Here is an 18,991-nt window from a genome sequence, read left to right on the forward strand (position 1 = left end):
AACAAGTTCTTCAGGTTTTACTTTTAAGCTTTACAATCTGACATGGTGGCATGTAATTAATTATGCCTGGGAACTGTAGAAATGCAGAAAGACCTTATGTCCCTAGATTTGTCTCCTGCTGAGAGAAAATGATTGAAAAGAGGGTGTGATGGATAAATAAAAAAAATATTTCAGAACATGGTGCTGTTTAAGACAAAAGGTGGAAGGTTCACATAAATGGGAAGATAATAGAAAACCATGCGTCTCCCAGAAGGCCTCTGCTTGTTTCCAGGTAATGTTTCTCTTACATATTTGTGTTGTTTCCTTGCAGCGCATGAGGTCTGGTCCTGTTGGCAGAGCGGCTGACCCCTTGGTGATAAATAACCAGGGCCGCAAACAATGTCAACTTCCTGTGATGAGTCTGTGGCATCCGTTGAAGAAGTAACTGACAGCTTCTGGGAGGTAAGGACTTCTCCTTGGCATGATAGAAATGTTCATGATTGGCTGACCTAGGAGTGATTTGACTTAGTAAGAGCCAGCCAAATGCAAAAGAGCTTTTTTACCCCTGAGGATGCTGAGGTCACTTCAAAAAGTAAATATGTTTAGAAAGCTTCCGTGAGAAGGTTCCAAGATTCTATGAGATTTTTTAATATTTCTTCCCCTGATATCAGAGCAGTGTAACTTCCACAGAAAAAAAATAATCTAAAGTCCTTGCCTGCTTCCTCCAGAAGCTTTCTAGAGAAGTCCTTGCTGATATCAGAACTAGAGGAGAGCTGTTTCAGGACAACTTTTTGACTTCTGTCTGATCAGCATGTTAAATATGATATTAAAGAAGCTGGCATTAATAAATTACTTTTCTTTGTAGTGAGAAAGAGATCTCATAAACAGATACTTTAAAATGATTCAGGAAAAAAGGATGGGCTACAAACATTTATCTGCCCTGCTGAGGTTTAAAGTGCGTTAGATATACCCTGTTTTCCTGAAAATAAGACCTAACAGGAAAATAAGTCCTAGAATGATTTTTCAGGATGTTTGTAATATAAGGCCTACCCCCAAAATAAGATCCAGTTAAGATTGTCAGCCAGATGGATGCATTTAGTACCGTATTTCCCTGTAAATAATACCTACCCAGAAAATAAGCCCTAATCCATCTCTTGGAACAAAAATTAATATAAGACCCAGTCTTATTTTTGGGGAAACACGGTACCAAAGCCTTTGATAGTAGAGTATTTCTCAAATGAAAGTTGACTTGCACCATCAGCATCCAGGTGTTGGCATACAATTGTTTCTTTTTAAAACAGATGTTCCAAAACTACATATTCAGTCCACTGAAATATATGTCAAAATGACAAACATCATTATTGAGAAGGATTTTAGAAATTGTATTATGACAACAATAACAATTTTTACATATGGCCATTAATTTATGAAATACTTTCATAGGATTTCTATCTTAGAAAATAATATACTTTAATAATTATAATAAATTAGTGATAAATAATTTTGCTGGTCAAAAAGGAGACCATATTCACCATTTAGGGAGCGGGATGTTGTAAATTTAGGCTTACTAAAAGTTACCATATTTTGGGGGTATAAGATGCACCTTTTTCTCTCAAAAAAGAGGGTGAAAATCTGGGTGCATCTTATACACTGAATACAGCATTTTTTTGCCTCCCAAAACCCTGCCCCTTTGCAAAAATGGTTGTGCTTAGCCTCTAGGAGGCTTCCAGAATGCTCCTGAGGAGGGCAAAAATGAGCAAAAAATGGGCTGTTTCTTGCTCGTTTTTGCCCCAGCCCCCAGGAGCATTCTATAAGCCACCTAAAGGTACTGCATGCCCTTTTTTGACAAAAAACGGGGCCGTTTTTGCAAAAAACAGGGTGTTTTGAGGTCTGCAGAGTGCAAAACCTTTTTTTTAATTTGACTCTTCAAAATCTTGGTGTGTCTTATATTCCAGTGCATCTTATATTCCCAAAAATACAGTATGTTGTAGTTGCTAAAAAATAAGCACATTGGCTTTGCTCTCACCTTAGAGCCAAGGTGGCGCAGTGGTTAAATGCAGCACTGCAGGCTACTGCTAGACCAGCAGGTCAGCGGTTCAAATCTCACCGGCTCAGGGTTGACTCAGCCTTCCATCCTTCCGAGGTGGGTAAAATGAGGACCCAGATTGTTGGGGGCAATATGCTGACTCTCTGTAAACCGCTTAGAGAGGCCTGAAAGGCCTATGAAGCGGTATATAAGTCTACTGCTATTGCTCTCATTCTTAGTCATCCTAATTTGCCAGGTAGCCAAACCTATTTGGCTGGTTTAAAATACAACAATGTCATATTCATGGAATGATTTCTGATAAAGTGGAATCATAGTGATGAAAGAGCAAAAAGTTAAGGCTAATTAGATGAGAATGGCACAGTGACAGATTGCATAATCATTGTGAGCACATACATTCCCCTCCTATTTTTCAGGAGAGGAATCAGGAAATGTATTCTTTATCTCCAAATATGCCTTTCATGCTGAAAAGGGAATTGTTAAAATTTAGCACTGCACTATGGCAGAGCTCTAAGTCATTACAATAATTGCAAAATGTCCTAGAGCTATATCAGCTGGCAGATTCTGAGGCTCTTCCTTATAAGCCTTCTGATTCCTTCCCAGTATTTGTGCAAATGCAGCAAATTTATCAAGTATTGTTGTTTGAAAGAAAGAATCAGACTCAGAATTTTCTATAAAGAGGCAGAGGTATATCCATGGCAATCACATTTTCAAGAGTTTTCCCCTCTTTCAAAATCAAATGCCCCCTTTTCTCCCCCACCTTTCCTGTTCCCCAGCCTCTGGTGCATATGCTTCCTGCAGGGTACATTTTCCCCTTCCCTGATGCCCTGAGCCAACCTGGCCTCCAGGATGATTCCTGGAACTACAGCCAGTCACTTATTCCAGGCAACTATTCATGTGTCTGCCAGGTGGGGAATTATAAGCGGACAGTGAAGCGGATTGATGATGGATATCGGCTTTGCAATGATCTGATGAACTGTGTCCATGAACGGGCCAAGATTGAGAAGGCGTATGCTCAGCAGCTGGTTGATTGGGCCAAGAGGTGGAGGCAACTGATAGAAAAAGGTATTTCTAAGTCTTTCCTTGTAATAACGTAGAAGAGTAGGCTGGGAGCTTTTTCAAAGGCAAAAGGGGGAGGGAATTACAATCTGCACAACTATATTGGTTTAATCTGGACAATATTGGGGGAGGGAGACCCCAAGGAGTTTTTTCTTCAGTTACTTTCATTTACTTTAAAAGGAAAGCATGGCTGTTCATAAATTGCTGTTATCCTATATTTGAAATTTCCAAGTTTCCTTAAAGGCAGTTTTGTGGGCCTTTCTAGACAATTACTTCTTAATTTTGACAGGTGTAACTTCCAGATAAAAGTGTGTCCAAGACTATTGCAATAAAAAAAATCAAATTTAAAAATAGTATGTGCACTAATATATTTATTAAGCCATTCAATAAAAATGAGCCAGAGCACCACTAAAAGTTCATAAGTTTTGCGTGATAAATATTGCACTTCAATTAAATGCATGCTTATTAAGAAGCTAATGCAGTTCAGTGGAACCTCCTTGCACTATATATATATATATGTGTGTGTGTGTGTGTGTGTGTGTGTGTGTTTTATTTTTTTATTTGTGCTGATAAATAAATAAAGGGAGAAATATATATAGTGTGTGTGTGTGTGTGTTTGTTTGTTTTGTTTTTATTTGTGCTGATAAATAAATAAATAAAGGGAGACTAGTATAGATCTATATATATAATCTTCTTGTAAATATATTGCAGTTCATATCCAATACCAGTGGGGTATCCTATTCTACATGATGAAGGCATAACGAAAGGGAGCAGGGTTACAGGCATTTATTTTGTTCAGGTGATTGAATATTAGTATGAGCAAACTGGTGTCTTCCAAGCTTTTACACCTTTAACACTGATCAGATCTGACCGCATGATCGATGGCAAGGGGCTATGTATTTTCTAATCCAAAACATCTGGAGGGCAGCAGGTTGCCAATGTTAGCTTCATAAACAACAGGCTCTTGCAATTGCTTTGAGGACTGAGGAACTGAGTCTTGGGAAGAGTGAGTATTTAACCATCTGCCATTACCACTGCTTCAGTTTTCAAAGCAGCCATGATGTTGTTCATTAACACAAAATAAACTCCCTAAAGATTTGATCCTCCTTTTCATGACTTTTAGAGTGGCTCTCATGATTACTGATTTAAATATCAGTATGAGTAGATGGGAGTCATGTAAAGCAACTAGATTTTTTACAATGACAAACAATCATCACAAAGTGTGCAACTAGGATGTCTCAGAGGCTGTGAGTGGCTCCCTTAGGCTTCATTACTGTGGGCTTCTCAGCTCTCTCAACAATTCATTTGTTAGTAAAATAGAACAGTCTCTCAACCTTTGAGTGCATTATAGGAACATTCAGTCTGTACAGAAAAAAAATGGGCTGTTATTTCAGGATGCTGAGCCATTATCCCACCTTTACTGGTGATGTTTTTGCATAGGTCCCCAGTATGGCAGTTTGGAAAAGGCATGGATGGCTATAATGACAGAGGCAGACAAAGTCAGCGAGCTACACCAAGAAGTTAAGAATAGCCTACTGAATGATGATTTTGAAAAGGTGAAGAACTGGCAGAAGGATGCTTTCCACAAACAGATCATGGGAGGCTTCAAGGAGGCCAAGGAAGCAGAAGACGGTTTTCGGAAAGCACAGAAACCCTGGGCTAAGAAGATGAAGGAGGTAGGAAGGAGTGGAGAAGAGAAGATAACAAAGGATCCCCTAACCCCAGTTTATTTTACAGAGGAAAGAAATCCATCAGTTTTCCTGGACAGAGGTTGAGATGGTCTTTCTTTCATTCATTGACAACCACTTTCCCAACCTGATATTTTCTAGTTATGTTGAGATAAAACTTGCCATTGCCAGAATGACTGGATTTTGGGAGCTACAATGCTAATTTGTTTGCAGAACTCTGTACATTTTGGGGGCCAGAAAATTAGCATGATCAAAACAGGTCTGTTGATTCTTAAGATAACCATGGCAAGATAATATGAAAACATGGAAAGGAAACACCAGTGTTGGCCCATGATCTATATAACCTCTTTCTTTGTGGTTTAGATCAGGAGCTTTCAAAATTTTGCAGGTTGCAGAACCTAACAGTAAATGAAAAAACAGGATTTCCTGGAATTTCTGACCAAGAGGCAAAGTTCTAGTTCAGTGTTTCTCATCCTTGGTTATTGGAGTCCATGCAGTTTATAGTTTATAGAAAATTGGCTGCATTCAATTGAACCTTATTCCCCACTCTCCAATCTTTCATAGAACCCCATCAGCCTCTTGTATAATCATAGGACATCATGGAACACATCCATGAAAACTGTTAGTTAGATTATGCCCTTAGATTCTATATGAAATAATACCCATGCTCTACATGAAGATTACAAATGATAAAAGCTCTCTCAAGTTGAGCTCAGTAGTTAAAAATGCAGCCCTGCAGTTTTGTTAGGAATGGTACAAATATAATAGGCTATGATATTTTCCCAAAATGAGGGTGTTCTTTTTTTTTTTAACTAATTTATAGCCCTGGAATTCCCAGTGATTCCCCCATCCAAGTATAAATTAAGGCTAACCTTAATTAGCTTCTGAGATCAACCAGGGGTGACTGGCTGCTGTCTCTTGCTGAGGTAATATCCCTACAGAAGTAATATTTATCACTATCTATGAACTGCATGGCTCAGTTCATGGCTATAAGCTACATGTTTAACTTCTCAACTTCTACACATTTTTAAATTCAAAACTTGCATAGTTGCTAAGAAAACTTTGAAATACAGTACCTCAATATATTAAAACATACAAACTAAGTCATGTATTTTGCCCAGTTTATGGCGATAGCAGTTTAGGATTCCTTATTTCATAATACAGTTGTTCTTAAATTATTTTATTTATTTGGTATCATCCAGATGATTTGATCTGCAATTCCCACAATCTCCAGCAAAAATCACCTCAGGTCATAGATTTCATTAAGGAAATTTGAGAATTTCTATTGGGAAGGAATTGCCTGTTGGATGCTAGAACATTAGTTATATGGCAGGCCAAAGATAACTTATGCTGACCCTCTGAAATAATTTGTGTGGGTTCTTTCTCTTGTCTCTCAAACTAGCTGGAAACAGCCAAGAAAGTATATCACTTGGCATGCAAAGAGGAGAAACTTGCTATGACCAGGGAAGCTAATAGCAAAGCAGAGCAATCTATTACTCCAGACCAGCAGAAGAAGCTTCAAGACAAAGTGGAAAAATGCAAGCAAGATGTACAAAAGGTAGGAAGGCCATCTACTGAAATAACTTGGAAAGTTAATGCACATCCTTTTATATGAACAACAGCAGTCCAGCCCAGTCTTCTATGTACACTTTCACATAAAGAAATATATAACTCTGCACACAGGAAAAAAGTCATCTTCATGTTTAGATATAGATAGAGTTGTAAGCATACATACCAAGTGCATATATTTCTGTCTGTAGACAAGATATATTGATCACCTCAGAAAGTGCAGCGCATGGTTTTAAATTGTTGCAATTGTTTATTTTTATGTATTATGTAAAGTCCAATAATTACTTTCCATATCCGCTGCTATTCCTTCATTTTTGAATCTGAAAGGACAAAACCTGTACAGTCTATTCAATGACACTGTCACAAGTTCACACATGGTGACTGCATTTTCTAAATTTAACTTGGAACTTTGTTTCTTATTTGTATAACAAGTTCCAGGAACAATATTAAAGCATGATGCTTCCAATAGAGATGGCTGCAATTGGTATTAATTGCACCTGAGATTAATCTTATTTCAGTGCTGATATGGAATAAACTCACAATTGAAATCCTTATGCAATCTTATTTGGGATTATGCCTTATTTTATTTATTACTTCTATGGATAATCTATAAATAATGTCAATCAATGTTATATTTAAAAGAGCAAAATTATACATGCCTACCTACCCAGAAGATCTTATATGGATAGGATTGAACAGTGGCCTTACTCAGGGAAACTTAACTGCATCCCTTTGTTTCTTGGACAGGCTCTGGAGAAATATGAGAAAATAGTGGAGGAGGTGAATAAGGGCACTCCACAGTACATGGAAAGCATGGAGCAGGTCTTTGAGCAATGCCAGCAGTTTGAAGAGAAGAGGCTTAATTTCCTAAAAGAGGTGCTGTTAGATATCAAGCGACACCTGAACCTGGCAGAAAACAGCAGGTAGATTGTTTATTATTATTATTATTATGTGGTTAATCTTTGGTGAGATTCACAGCCTTTGGGGCTGGTTGGTAGCTCAACAGCTCAAGTCCTAACCAAGGACCTAGGAACTGTTAAGGTAATGTCGGAGGATATAAGTTGTTCCACGTAGGGTGGTTTTTTGTAGAGTCAGAATGTTCAAGTCAGGTAAATTTAGAATTTTCAAATAGCGAGGTAGCCCTTTAGGTATTGCTCCAAGGGCTCCAATTAAAATTGGGACAACACATGATTTCTTTTTCCACAGTCGTTCAACCTCAAATTGCAGGTCCCGGTATTTTGTGATTTTTTTCTTGCTGTTTATCTTCAATTTGTACATCATCAGGTATTGCAATGTCAATGAACCATACTTTTTTCTTTTCAATTATTGATGGTGTTAAAAGTCTTGTCGCAGGATGGAAGCTGTTCTAAACAAAGCTGCTTTATGCCATTGACTGATGGCGAATTTGTCAATGCCGATGATGTTCAAGTGGTGCTCCAGTTGTTTTGGGATTTCCCCCAAGGTGCCTTTTGCTATTGGTACTACTCTTTCTTCCTTTGGCCTCAGTCATTCTATTTCTATTTGCAAGTCTTTGTGTTGTTGTTGTTGTTGTTGTTGTTATTCTGCTTTTTATAAAAACATAAAAACTGAAGCAGCCAAGTCAGAAATCTCTCTGGTGATTTTTGTAATACAGATGTTCCTTTACTGGGCACTTGGTGCCATCCTGAAGTTCTGTTTGCTTTTCCTTCAATTTAGTAATGTCTATATGAGAGCTGTTTGTATGCACTTTAACATCACTTGCTAAATATGAGGAAAATTGTCCTCAAAGTGATGCAAGACAATCCAATTTATCTTGGATTCTCTAAATAAACTACTGTCCATAGGTTTGGCTTCCATCTCAGTTTACAATATAATTTGATAAAGAAATCAAGGTTTTCTTGTGTTGGATGACTTCAAGAAGGAGATAGAATGCCAACCATTAGAAATATTTTAGCTCTGGATTTTCTGCCTTGACAGAAAATTAGATTAATATTCCTCTCCAACTAGAATTCTGTAATAGACACAGGTAGGAAAAATGACTAGTGTTATAAACAAGATTATCTTTACTTTGCAACTTTCTGCTAAAAATGAAGTGGTCCATGAAAATATCTCCCTTATCTTAGATTGACCACATTCTGGAATACTAGGACCCAGCAAATGAAACCTAGATTACAACATTGGTCTTAAGCAGTTCCAAGGGTCGCAAAAGAATTTAAAAATGAAGATTGTATCATTTCAGACTTGGATGTGGAATTTGTAAAACTTATTGAGAAGAAAATAACACTTCTAGTAGAAATCTAGCATAGTCATTTTCTACTTGAAGAGGTTTAACATAAACCATTTTTGTAAAAGATTATAATAGTAGCAACTTAAAAAGATTAAAAGGTGCAAAAAAATAAAAATAGAAAATGAAAAAGTAATATAGCAAAGAAAAAAGAAATATATACAGAACTAACTTTCCACTTTAAGTATAAACAATTTTAGTACTTTATCACTTTCACTTAAAATACAACAAATATTTTTTCTCCCCATATCCCGTATCTATAAACAAATTCATAAAGCATTATAATTTCAGTCCGGGTGTCAGCAAAGATTTATTAAAGACCAGAAATAATAAACATATCTATTTTAACCTTAAGCAAATTAACTTTATAACCCACCATTTTACTTCTAACAACTTAATCTTTATTGCATTTAATAGTTTTGTAATCCTGTTTTTAGTTAAACCTTGTCCCTTCTCATAAGATCCTTCAAAATTTTAACAATCTTCTTTTGTAAATACATGATAGGAAAAATTTTCAGGTCACTCTTGGTTTATTGTTTGCCTTTGAATTATTAAAACTGGTTTTTTCTGTATATCTAGTGTAAGATCTTTTTCCTTGTTTCTTGTAGCCTGTTATACTTTCAAATCAGTCTCAGTCTTGTCAGGTAAAACTTGACTGTGACATCTTTCATACAGTCTATCCATAGAGGCAGATGTCTTTGTTGAAACTATTAATATTAACTTCGGAGTCCATTTTACAAAAATATCCTTCATTATGTCCAATGTTAGAATATTTTGCTCCGTTCTGTAATTATATTTTGTGTTCTTCTCCTTTAACTGTAATTTTTAGTTCTCTCTTGTGTCTAATTTTAAAAATCTTTCTTTAATATGTCTTTTTAATGCAAAACAAAAGCATTTTCCCATAGGAAGGGCTCTTTATCATTAATTCCAAAATTTTATTTAAAACCTATCTGGATCCTTAATCCATTTGTAACTTTCTTAAATAAAAGCCATAATAACCGTTATTAAGGGTCCAGATAGGTTTTAAATAAAATTTTGGATTTTAATAACTGTTTTTCCCCTTCCCCAATTAAGTTAATAACAGAATAACAGAGTTGGAAGGGACCTTTGAGATCTTCTAGTCCGCGGGTGGCAAACTCAATCGCGTCATGGGCCGGATTGTGGCGTATCACAATGTTTTTTGCCTTTGCAGAGCCGGGGTGGGTGTGGCTTGCACGTGATGTATCCAGCCACCAGTTTGACAGGCCTGTTCTAGTCCAACCCACTGCTCAAGAAGGAAGCCCTATATCTGTGATAGTGAACTGTTGTGACTCAGCAGAAGTTTGCTGTGAGTTGAGTCGGGATGCAGGGATAACAATGCAGCTGGGGCTCGTTAGTGTGGTCTTCTGAAGATAAAAGGACTTTCCTTTTAAGTCTGTCTGACTGTCATCTGTTAACGAGCGGAGAAGGGGGGACAGAACAGATTGACTTCTGCCAAAACAAGCCTCCATTTGATTAACTATGGAGCAATTAATTTCTGAAAATAGGCAAATGGATCAACAGATATCGGTGCAAAAACCCTCGAGCCAAGGAGAAAGTGCCCAGTAGCCATGCCAGATAAATATGATTGGAGTCTGGCCATGTTTGCTGTGTTTCTGGGACAATGCCAGCTGTTCCTGAGTCTGAGAGCAGAGGACTTTCCCACTGACCGGACAAAGGTGGGATTCATTATCAGTTTGCTCTCAGGCACAGCTGCCCGTTGGGCTACCCCCTTGTTAACTCAGCCGAGCTCTTTGTTGGATGACTTCCAGGGCTTTTGTCAGTACTTTAAATGGATGTTTGAAGATCCTATCAAGGGGGAAACCTCAGCTAGAAGTCTGAAGTCACTGCAGCAGGGTAGTGGTTCATTGCAGGACTATGTTAGTGAATTCAGGCTGCGTAGCCAGGATTCCACGTGGAATGAACCAGCTCTAATGGACACGTTCCAGGATGGTTTGTCAGAGGGTGGACAGGCCACCGACGTTCAATGCGTTGGTCCACTTGTGCCTCTGGATAGACATCCGGCTGCAGAGGCGAAGGCCTCGCGGTGCATTCCAGGAGACCACCAGCATGCCGGTTCAGCAAGGGACTGCAGTGGACTGGGAGGAGCCAATGGAGTTGGGTGCTGTCAGACCTAGAGTGTCACATACTGAGATGGACAGACGATGTGCTGAGGGATTGTGCTTCTACTGTGGGGATCTTCAACACCTGGCAGGGAGTTGCCCCAAGAAGAACAGAAGGGTTGCGCAGACTGCAGCCATCCCTCAGCAACGCACTATTATGTCGGACCACCAGCACGTGTGTGTGGCCGTGATACCCCGTTCGTACAAGGTAGCGTGCATTCAGGGGGTGTGGAATCCCAGGGCGAATGCCCTGCCTAGTAAAGTAGCGAACTCTGACCCTGCGAACTCGCTTCCACCTCGGACTATTCTACCCATTGCATCTTGCGCTGCCACTTGTCATCCCGTGAGCATGAAGTCTCTGATACGGGATGCACAGCGGGGTGACGACTGGGTGGAGCGACGAAAGGAGGAAGTAGGGCTGGCGTCCCCATGGACTTTGGAAGGGGATCTTTTGAAGTATCGGGGCCAGCTCTTATGTTCCCGCAGGGCACATCCGTCGACGGGTGCTCTCGCAGGTTCATGGTGCTCCTGCATCGAGACATTGGGGGTTTTTCAGGACGTTGCGCCTGGCGTCCCGTCAATTTTGGTGGTCCCATCTGAGAAATGACATGCGGAGGTGCGTGGAGTCATGTGCCCAGTGCCAATGGGCCAGGTCTGCAAGGAGGGCTCCACCAAGATTCCAGTCTTTGTCGACTCTGGTCCCTGCAGCACTGGACTTTGTTTCTAGGTTCCCGGTGGGGTACCAGTGTCTTGGACTGTGTTCGGTGGAGGCCGCCACCAACCCTTCTGGGCCGCACCCCGATCGTCGAAACCAGGGGAAGGGCCCTGCGGGAGGGGAGTGTGTGGTGGCTCGGCAGGAGTCGGTGGAGCTGCCGCCAGACTCCGACGCCGAGGGGTCATATAAGTTGGCCTTGGAGGAGATGGAGGACCCTGGACAGGGTGTTAGGGCTCAGCCGGAGCTGTTAGAGTGGCCGCCAGACTCCGACAGTACGGGGGCTGGTGGGTCGGCCATGGAGAGGGTGGAGGACCCTGGACAGGGTGTTAGGGCTTGGCCGAAGCTGTTAGAGCTGCTCAACCTCCGACAGTAAGGGGGCTGGTGGGTCGGCCTTGCAGAGGGTGGAGGACCCTGGACGGGGTGTCGACGCCGTGAAGGGCAGAAGGAGACATGGTGGCCACCGGATACATAGGGAGTTCCGGCTCAAAGGGACTATTCCTGCAGAGGTTGGGGACTCATGAAAAAGGCACCACAGGAAATGAGTGCGGGCCATCTTGTGGACAAGCCATTCCGACCGCATCCAGACCATCGGAACCCGGGGAAAGGGCCCTGCGGTGTGGGATAGTGTTGTGACTCAGCAGAAGTTTGCTGTGAGTTGAGTCGGGATGCAGGAATAACAATGCAGCTGGGCCTCGTTAGTGTGGTCTTCTGAAGATGAAAGGACTGATGGTGCCATGCCCTGGTTGCAGAAGTCAACGTTCATCATTCATCAGTCGTGGTTTGTTTGTGAGAGACACCTGGATAAGTGATTTGCTTTCTGTAACCCTGATTCAATGGGACACTTGGAGAAGTGATTTGCTTTGTAAGAGAACTTTGTTTTCGCATTCTGTTATCTTCTTACCAGAGACTTTATTTATGTTTATTTTTGGGCTCGCAGCCAGTGTGAGCCAAGGCTGATAAAGTTCTTTCCTTTTAAGTCTGTCTGACTGTCGTCTGTTAACGAGCGGAGAAGGGGGGAGAGAACAGTGAACTATGGCATGTGGAGCCATATTTGCTGGCACACCAGTGGTCAGCTCCGGCACACAAGCATGCACTGGCTAGCTGTTTTTCTACCTTTCAGGGGGGCAGGAGAGGCCATTTTCACCCTCTCCAGGCTTCAAGAAAGTCTCTGGAGGCTGGGGAGGGTGAAAAACAGGCTTGCCCTCTCCAGGATTCAAGAAAGCCTCTGGAGGCTGGGGAGGGTGAAAAACAGGCTCAACGGGCCAACTGGAAGTTAATTCCTGAACTTCTGGTTGGCCCGTTGGGACTGTTTTTCGCCTTCCCGAGGTTTCAGGAAAGCCTCCGGAGCCTGGGGGGATCATGTGCAGGAGCACATGCACTAAAATAAACCCTCCCCGAAAATATTGCAAAACAGCAGCAGCCATGAGGTGAGCATGCTCACCATCTGCTGCACCCCAAAAATAATAAGGCCTCCCTGAAAATAAGGCCAAGCGCTTATTTTGGGGGGTCAAAAGAAAATAAGACCTTGTCTTGTTTTCAGAGAAACACTGTAGTTAATTTTTTTCTTTCACTAAGGATTGAAAGAAACTCATCTAGTGCTGTCAGACTTGTCAATTCAAAGATTTCTAATAGCTGACAAGTAGTTAACAAGCAATTTTTGAAAGTGTTTAGAAAAGGAAGTGTGCTGTGAAGTAACCATCCTCTGCTACCAAATGTGATGTTCCCGTGGGTCGTCCATGAGGCCAATGTTGAGAAAAGACAGGACACGAACTTTCTCGAGATGGAGTGACCCAGATTGGGGGTCTGAGAGCCCCTTTTATTGAGATAGGACAAAGGCAGGAGGAGCAATAGCATGTGAGTAAAAACAGCCTGTAAAAGTACAATTTCTAATCTACTGCTCAGTCTATATATGGTTAAATCCTGGACGTCAATGGTAGGGCACATCTCAGAATGTTATGTTATGCGCTATCAGGATGTTATGGCTTTTTAGGAGTTTGTTTTCTCCTGTGTGATTCAGCGTGGCTCTGCAGGCCCTAGTATGAACTGGGCCATGGAGGACACACACCTGCACAAGGAACTATATTACAACAGTGTGCTAAATTAGTATCCTTTTAAAGATGCCAACTATGAGCAAGATTTATTTATTAATCAAATTTAAATGGCTGCTCACCTCATGGAAAATGACTAAGAGGTGATGGATATTCCCAGACCTCTAAACCTATCAGACACCACCACTATTTTATTGTCTCCTCCTGAGGAGCAACTGTCTGGAGTATTTGTGGGTGATCTCAAATCCTTTCCTTTTCTGGAGAGGTTTGAAGAGCTGGTCTACTCACCAACTCTTCATTCTTTACTGGAGTAGTTTTGCTGCATTTTGCAATGCCTCACTCCAACCCCTTTTTCCTAATCAAAATTCCACCCACCACATGCAGAAAGAAACTGTGGCATCTAATACAGGGACTTTTAACAAAGTCTTTCTCTGAACTACTTTTATTTGGATTGTGGCTGGAATAACAAGCCAGCTTTGGACAGTTACTCCATCTTCTCTGTAATCTAATGTCTATGTGAGGGGGGAAGGGAATAACAGTCTCCCATAATAAAATATGGGAACCACAGAAGTGGAAGTTGATTTTGTTAGCAGCTGTGTAAAACTTCATGAATGAAACAAAGTGGTTCCCCATTCAAAGTCTGGTCTGGAGGCATCTTTAAAATAAGAAACTGCAGTGTTGGGCACATTCAGTGTGCTGCTAGCACCACCTTGAGCTTTATTAGAACAAGTTGAGTTATCAGTTTTCCTTTTTTTAATGAAGATTCTACAGAGATTTTTGGACTCTGTCTTCTATTGTCTGAGATGTTTTTGTGATACACTCTATAATCCAACAAAATGTAAGGGGTACTATCATAAATTATATACATATAGACTATTTGTCTCACAATCTTATTATTGTCTGCTATGCAGTATAAAGCTTTTAAATATTTCAGAAATTTTTTCTAATCTTAAGTAGAACTTTTTCCATGCCAAACCATTTGCAGAGCCATCAACATTTTCTGCCCTTTCCTCATTAACAGATTTCTCTTGGAAAAAAGTGCTGGGAGAAATAATGGAAGAAGATAGAAGGGCGATATATTCTGGAACCCATGTAAAATGTGTTCATAGAAAGTAAATGGAATTTAAATGGAGTAGAATGAATGGCAAAAAATAAAAATATAATTCACTAAAATCCTATGAATATGGCAAGGCATAATCAATGCCATAATATTCTCATTTAAAGGTTCTCTGCTGTCAAGTTTCTTTGTCTAATGTGTCTAAATGGTGGTTTCTTACTTCAATTCTGTGTTTATTACTTTATCTATTTCTAATGTGCAGCTATTCTAAAGTTTACCGTGAGCTGGAGCAGACCATTCGTATGGCCGATGCACAAGAAGACCTTCGGTGGTTCCGCAATACCAGTGGCCCCGGGATGCCTATGAACTGGCCTCAGTTAGAAGTAAGAAGCTGTTGCAGGATGATGCCTCCAAGGAAGGCTGCACTGCCAAACTGTAGGTTATAGATCCATGGCTATTAGTCATGATGGATATCTGGAGCTTCAGGGTTGAGGGAGCCATGGTCCATGTGCCTAGAAAAACTAGTACATAAAGACCTTAGCCTCTCCTGATGCTGCTCCCTGCAGTGGAATTCTGCCTCTCTGAACACTGAGCGTCTATGTCCTACTTCTGGTTTTACCAGAACCACATGGCAAACCACTGCAAGAAGTAGAATGTATTTATTGTGTTCTTAAGACTGGAGCTGAGTCATAGTGCAGTTGAAGCATTGGAAACGGAGGCTTTGAGATTAGGTATACGTTTTTTTTTTCATCTGCAGGAATGGAATCCAGATGCATCACAAACAATAAACCGAAGAGAGAAACCAAAAAAGAATGAGGGAGGCAACACACCCAATGCCAGTGGAGCTGGGGAAGCAACATCACAGGGAGGAGATCGTGGCAGGTAAACATATGAGATGTTTCCAGTTTGAGTCTCTCAAGATAGGATGTTTAGAATAGACTTGGATATCATACACCACCAGTGACGTGTGGTGAGGTTTATGGCTGGTGAGGCAAAAAGAAAGAAAGCGGCTTTTGGCCACTGTCAAAAAAAAGGCTTTTGGCCGCTCCGGCGCTATGTCTGACATAGAAGCGGGACATCCACTTCTATATCGGACATAGCACCAGAGCAGCCAAAAGCCTCTTTTTTGACAGCGGCCAAAAGCTCCAGAACGACCAAAAGCCGCTTTCAAGAAAGAAAGAAAGTGCCAGCTCACCAGCAGAGACGGGTAAAAGACCCGCCTCTGCTGGCAGGTTTCCCCAACACAGAGAAAGAAAGCTGGCGGGCTGCCCTCCCTGCCTCTCCTTCCCTCTGAGTGAAGAAAAGCACACACACACAAATTACTTACAAATTACATTGATTTTGAATTCCTCCCCCTCCCTCCGACCCACATACCCTTTCCAGCTGTTTCACAAAGGATTTCAACTCTGCTCTTGTCTGCCATGATGAAAATGTAAAAATATAAAAGGAAAAAGGCAAGAGCTGCTGAGGTCAGGCTGGGTTAGCTGCTGCCAGAGTCCCCAATGGATGACTCTGCTTAACTGTTTAAAAAAGCCTCTTAAAAAAACGCCCTCTAGAGGAGGAGGCAAAAGAACCACGTGCCTCATCTACATAAGGAATTTTTCGGCTTTCAACCCTTGCTTAACTCTGCTTGAGTGATCATAAAGTCAGACTAAATGCACGTGGTTCTCCCGCCTCCTCCTGTGGAGGGCACTTTTTAAGAGGCTTTTTTAAACAGTTAAGCACTAAGCAGAGTCATCCACTGTGACTCTGGCAGCAACTACCTCAGCCTTTTTCCTTCTTTTTTTTCTTTTCATGATGACAGTGGCGAGGCTCTGCCTCCCCTGCCTCCCCTGACTGCACGTCACTGTGCACCACAGTCTCACTATCTCCAGTTACCTCACAGAGTTAGATATAACAGATATTTATGCAGTATTATCCTTTCTTATGATGCTGTATCCATTACCAGTGTCAGCAGTTATGAACGTAGCCAAGCCTACACTACAGAGTGGTCAGATGATGAGGGTGGCAACACTTACAACTCCAATGAAGCCAATGGCGGTGCCAATTCCTTTGAAGAAGAACCAGCTGGGAAAGGTGTCCGTGTACGAGCTCTGTATGATTATGATGGACAAGAGCAGGATGAGCTGAGTTTCAAAGCAGGTATGCATTTGCAACTTTTTGAAATAGCCATGTCATTTTGGGGGATCATCTGACCTCTACAAAATGCAGCAGTATAATCCAGAGCACTTTGCAGTCCTAAGAAAACTTTATATTTTGTTTTTAATAAAAAGGAAGTATTTTGAAGTCACAGTATGAAGGTACACTACGTATATTCTTTTCCCACTGATTATTTTCTCATACAAAATCACACACTCTCTTGCTTTTTCCCCACATAAGTTTTACATAAACATAACTCAACAGAGTCAGTATAGGAAAACACTGTTGGGAAATAGGATGAAATCAGTTAGAGAGGAGATATTAAATCGATAGCGTGCTCCCAATTTGTAATTTATCATTATTTTCCTAGGTGATGAATTAACCAAATTAGGTGAAGAAGACGAACAAGGGTGGTGCAAAGGACGTCTGGACACCGGGCAACTTGGTCTTTATCCAGCTAACTATGTGGAGTCTATCTAATTCTGTCATGTTCTCCTTGTGCTGCCAGAATTCAACCCTCTCCAGTCCACCATCTGTCTATATACCAGTCAAGTAGCCATCTTGCTCTATAGTCATTCACTCAGCACAGTTAGAGTTCCAAACATATTTTCCAATCAATCTCTTATTTTTTTAATTACATCTCTAAAAAGTATTTTGTGGTAGCTCTACTATTTTAGTTTCTTAAAGAAATGAGATATGAAAAGTCAACCCTGTCACTGGAGGGCTAGTCTTGTAAATGAAAGCCAATACTTCAAGCCTTTAAAGCCTAACCAATAAGGCTTCTGGTTGGTTGGATTTTAATTATAAAATGTAGCTAAGAAACATTCCAAATGGCTTATTCTTTCTAACATTTAAGCTCTAGGGAAAATAGAATTCACTCTCATTGAAAAAAATGAATCAAACAAAAATAAGGAGACAGAAAATATAGTTTTTTATTTTGTTTATTTTTCTGATCCCTCTACAATATATTTCTTACCTATTTCTATTCTAAAGACAAAAGACAAAATATATTTGTTCTTTCCAAGAAGTCCCAAACAGCATTTTTTGCTGTAATAGTCTACATTGATCATCCAGCAATCATCTAGATTCTAGAACAGTTGCATTAACTGAACGATATGGCCTGTCTGGTATGTTATGAATTAAAAGATTTGTTCCATACCAATTTCCTCAATGCCACTAAAATATGTGGCTTGTTCTTCTTCTGAGTTTAGACAGGGTTGTGGAAACTGAGGTACACCCAGTAAAACTCAAGACAACTGGCTTCTTTCTCTCATCTTCTTTTGAGGAATTGAACTGCATTCCTGGGGACATGAGTGGATGTATCCCTTTTTAAATGCAAAGATTAATCAGAAAATTCTCTTATTTCCAGGCTGAGAACAGGACTTAAAAGGAGATGCAAAATTATGAAAACTAATTACCATTTATACACTTAAACATCAGGAAAAGGAGTGCACTGATTGTGAATTGGTATTTTAAAAAACTATTGAAGGAAACACCTGTATGTTCTTGAGCTGTGGAAAATGAGTCTAATTAGGTACCTTTTTAAATTTAAACACAAAGAGGCTTTATTAGAAAAATATGCAAGTGATAGCAAGGTAACCTTTCAAGTGAGTATCAAGAGAACAATATATATGTGAGGACAAAAGCAGGCAAAAAGCAACTTGAAATTAGCAGTTTCAGAAACTAATAGTAGAAAGGGATAAACGGAGCACACAGAAAATTCCTATCTATCTTATTGCCCCTTGCAATTGTAGGTCATGAGATTTACAGAGCCAGTGCAATTGAAGTCACTGTTCCAACACCCTTTTCACCAATTCATTCAGCAAGCCACAACTTCCATCTACCCGTATCAATCTTTGGGCAAAGGCTTTGTAGGTCATCTGCCACATCTCTTTTAATGGGCAATATTTCAATTAGTCCCTTTTACTGTGTATCTTGTACATAATATACTCTATGTGCTTCATTCTAATGTACTCTTTCCCATTAGGAAGAACTGACAACACTTATAGTTGTTATTATTGTCTTTGACTCATAATCTCAAAGTCCTTTAATAGTTCAGTCTTTTGGCATGATTGTGCTTCTGATACATATCTGCTTCTGGGGACAACAGAATAACAACTGCCCATCTCATTTGAAGAACAGCCACCCATTTAAGATTTACAACCTGTTTTGTGTTCTGCCAAGTCTTCCTTCCCCGGTCCCTCAAAAGAAGGTGACTGCTCAGCATAAATGTCTTCCTTGATTTCTCCATGCAGAAATGCAAACTTTACACTAAGGTGATGCACCTGC

The 18,991-nt window shown here is 40.5% G+C and overlaps 1 protein-coding gene across 2 annotated transcripts; it reads left to right on the plus strand.

The window, feature by feature from the left end:
• The first annotated feature begins 316 nt into the window (after window positions 1-316).
• Window positions 317-17,182, plus strand: PACSIN1 (protein kinase C and casein kinase substrate in neurons 1). 2 transcript variants are annotated; one of them, XM_032218506.1, is made up of 10 exons: window positions 317-441; window positions 2,932-3,088; window positions 4,523-4,758; window positions 6,173-6,328; window positions 7,087-7,262; window positions 14,826-14,946; window positions 15,321-15,402; window positions 16,033-16,042; window positions 16,368-16,705; window positions 17,073-17,182. In XM_032218506.1, exons 1-10 carry the CDS (start codon window positions 379-381, stop codon window positions 17,180-17,182), a joined length of 1,449 nt encoding a protein of 482 aa, XP_032074397.1. In that variant the 5' UTR covers window positions 317-378. The 2 variants fall into 2 exon arrangements, with proteins under 2 accessions (XP_032074397.1, XP_032074398.1); XM_032218507.1 differs by lacking the exon at window positions 16,033-16,042 and having other exon boundaries at window positions 15,321-15,445; window positions 16,512-16,705.
• The last annotated feature ends 1,809 nt before the right edge of the window (window positions 17,183-18,991 follow it).

Source organism: Thamnophis elegans, chromosome 5 (genome assembly GCF_009769535.1).
Source record: "Thamnophis elegans isolate rThaEle1 chromosome 5, rThaEle1.pri, whole genome shotgun sequence".
NCBI classification, from domain to species: Eukaryota; Metazoa; Chordata; class Lepidosauria; order Squamata; family Colubridae; genus Thamnophis; species Thamnophis elegans.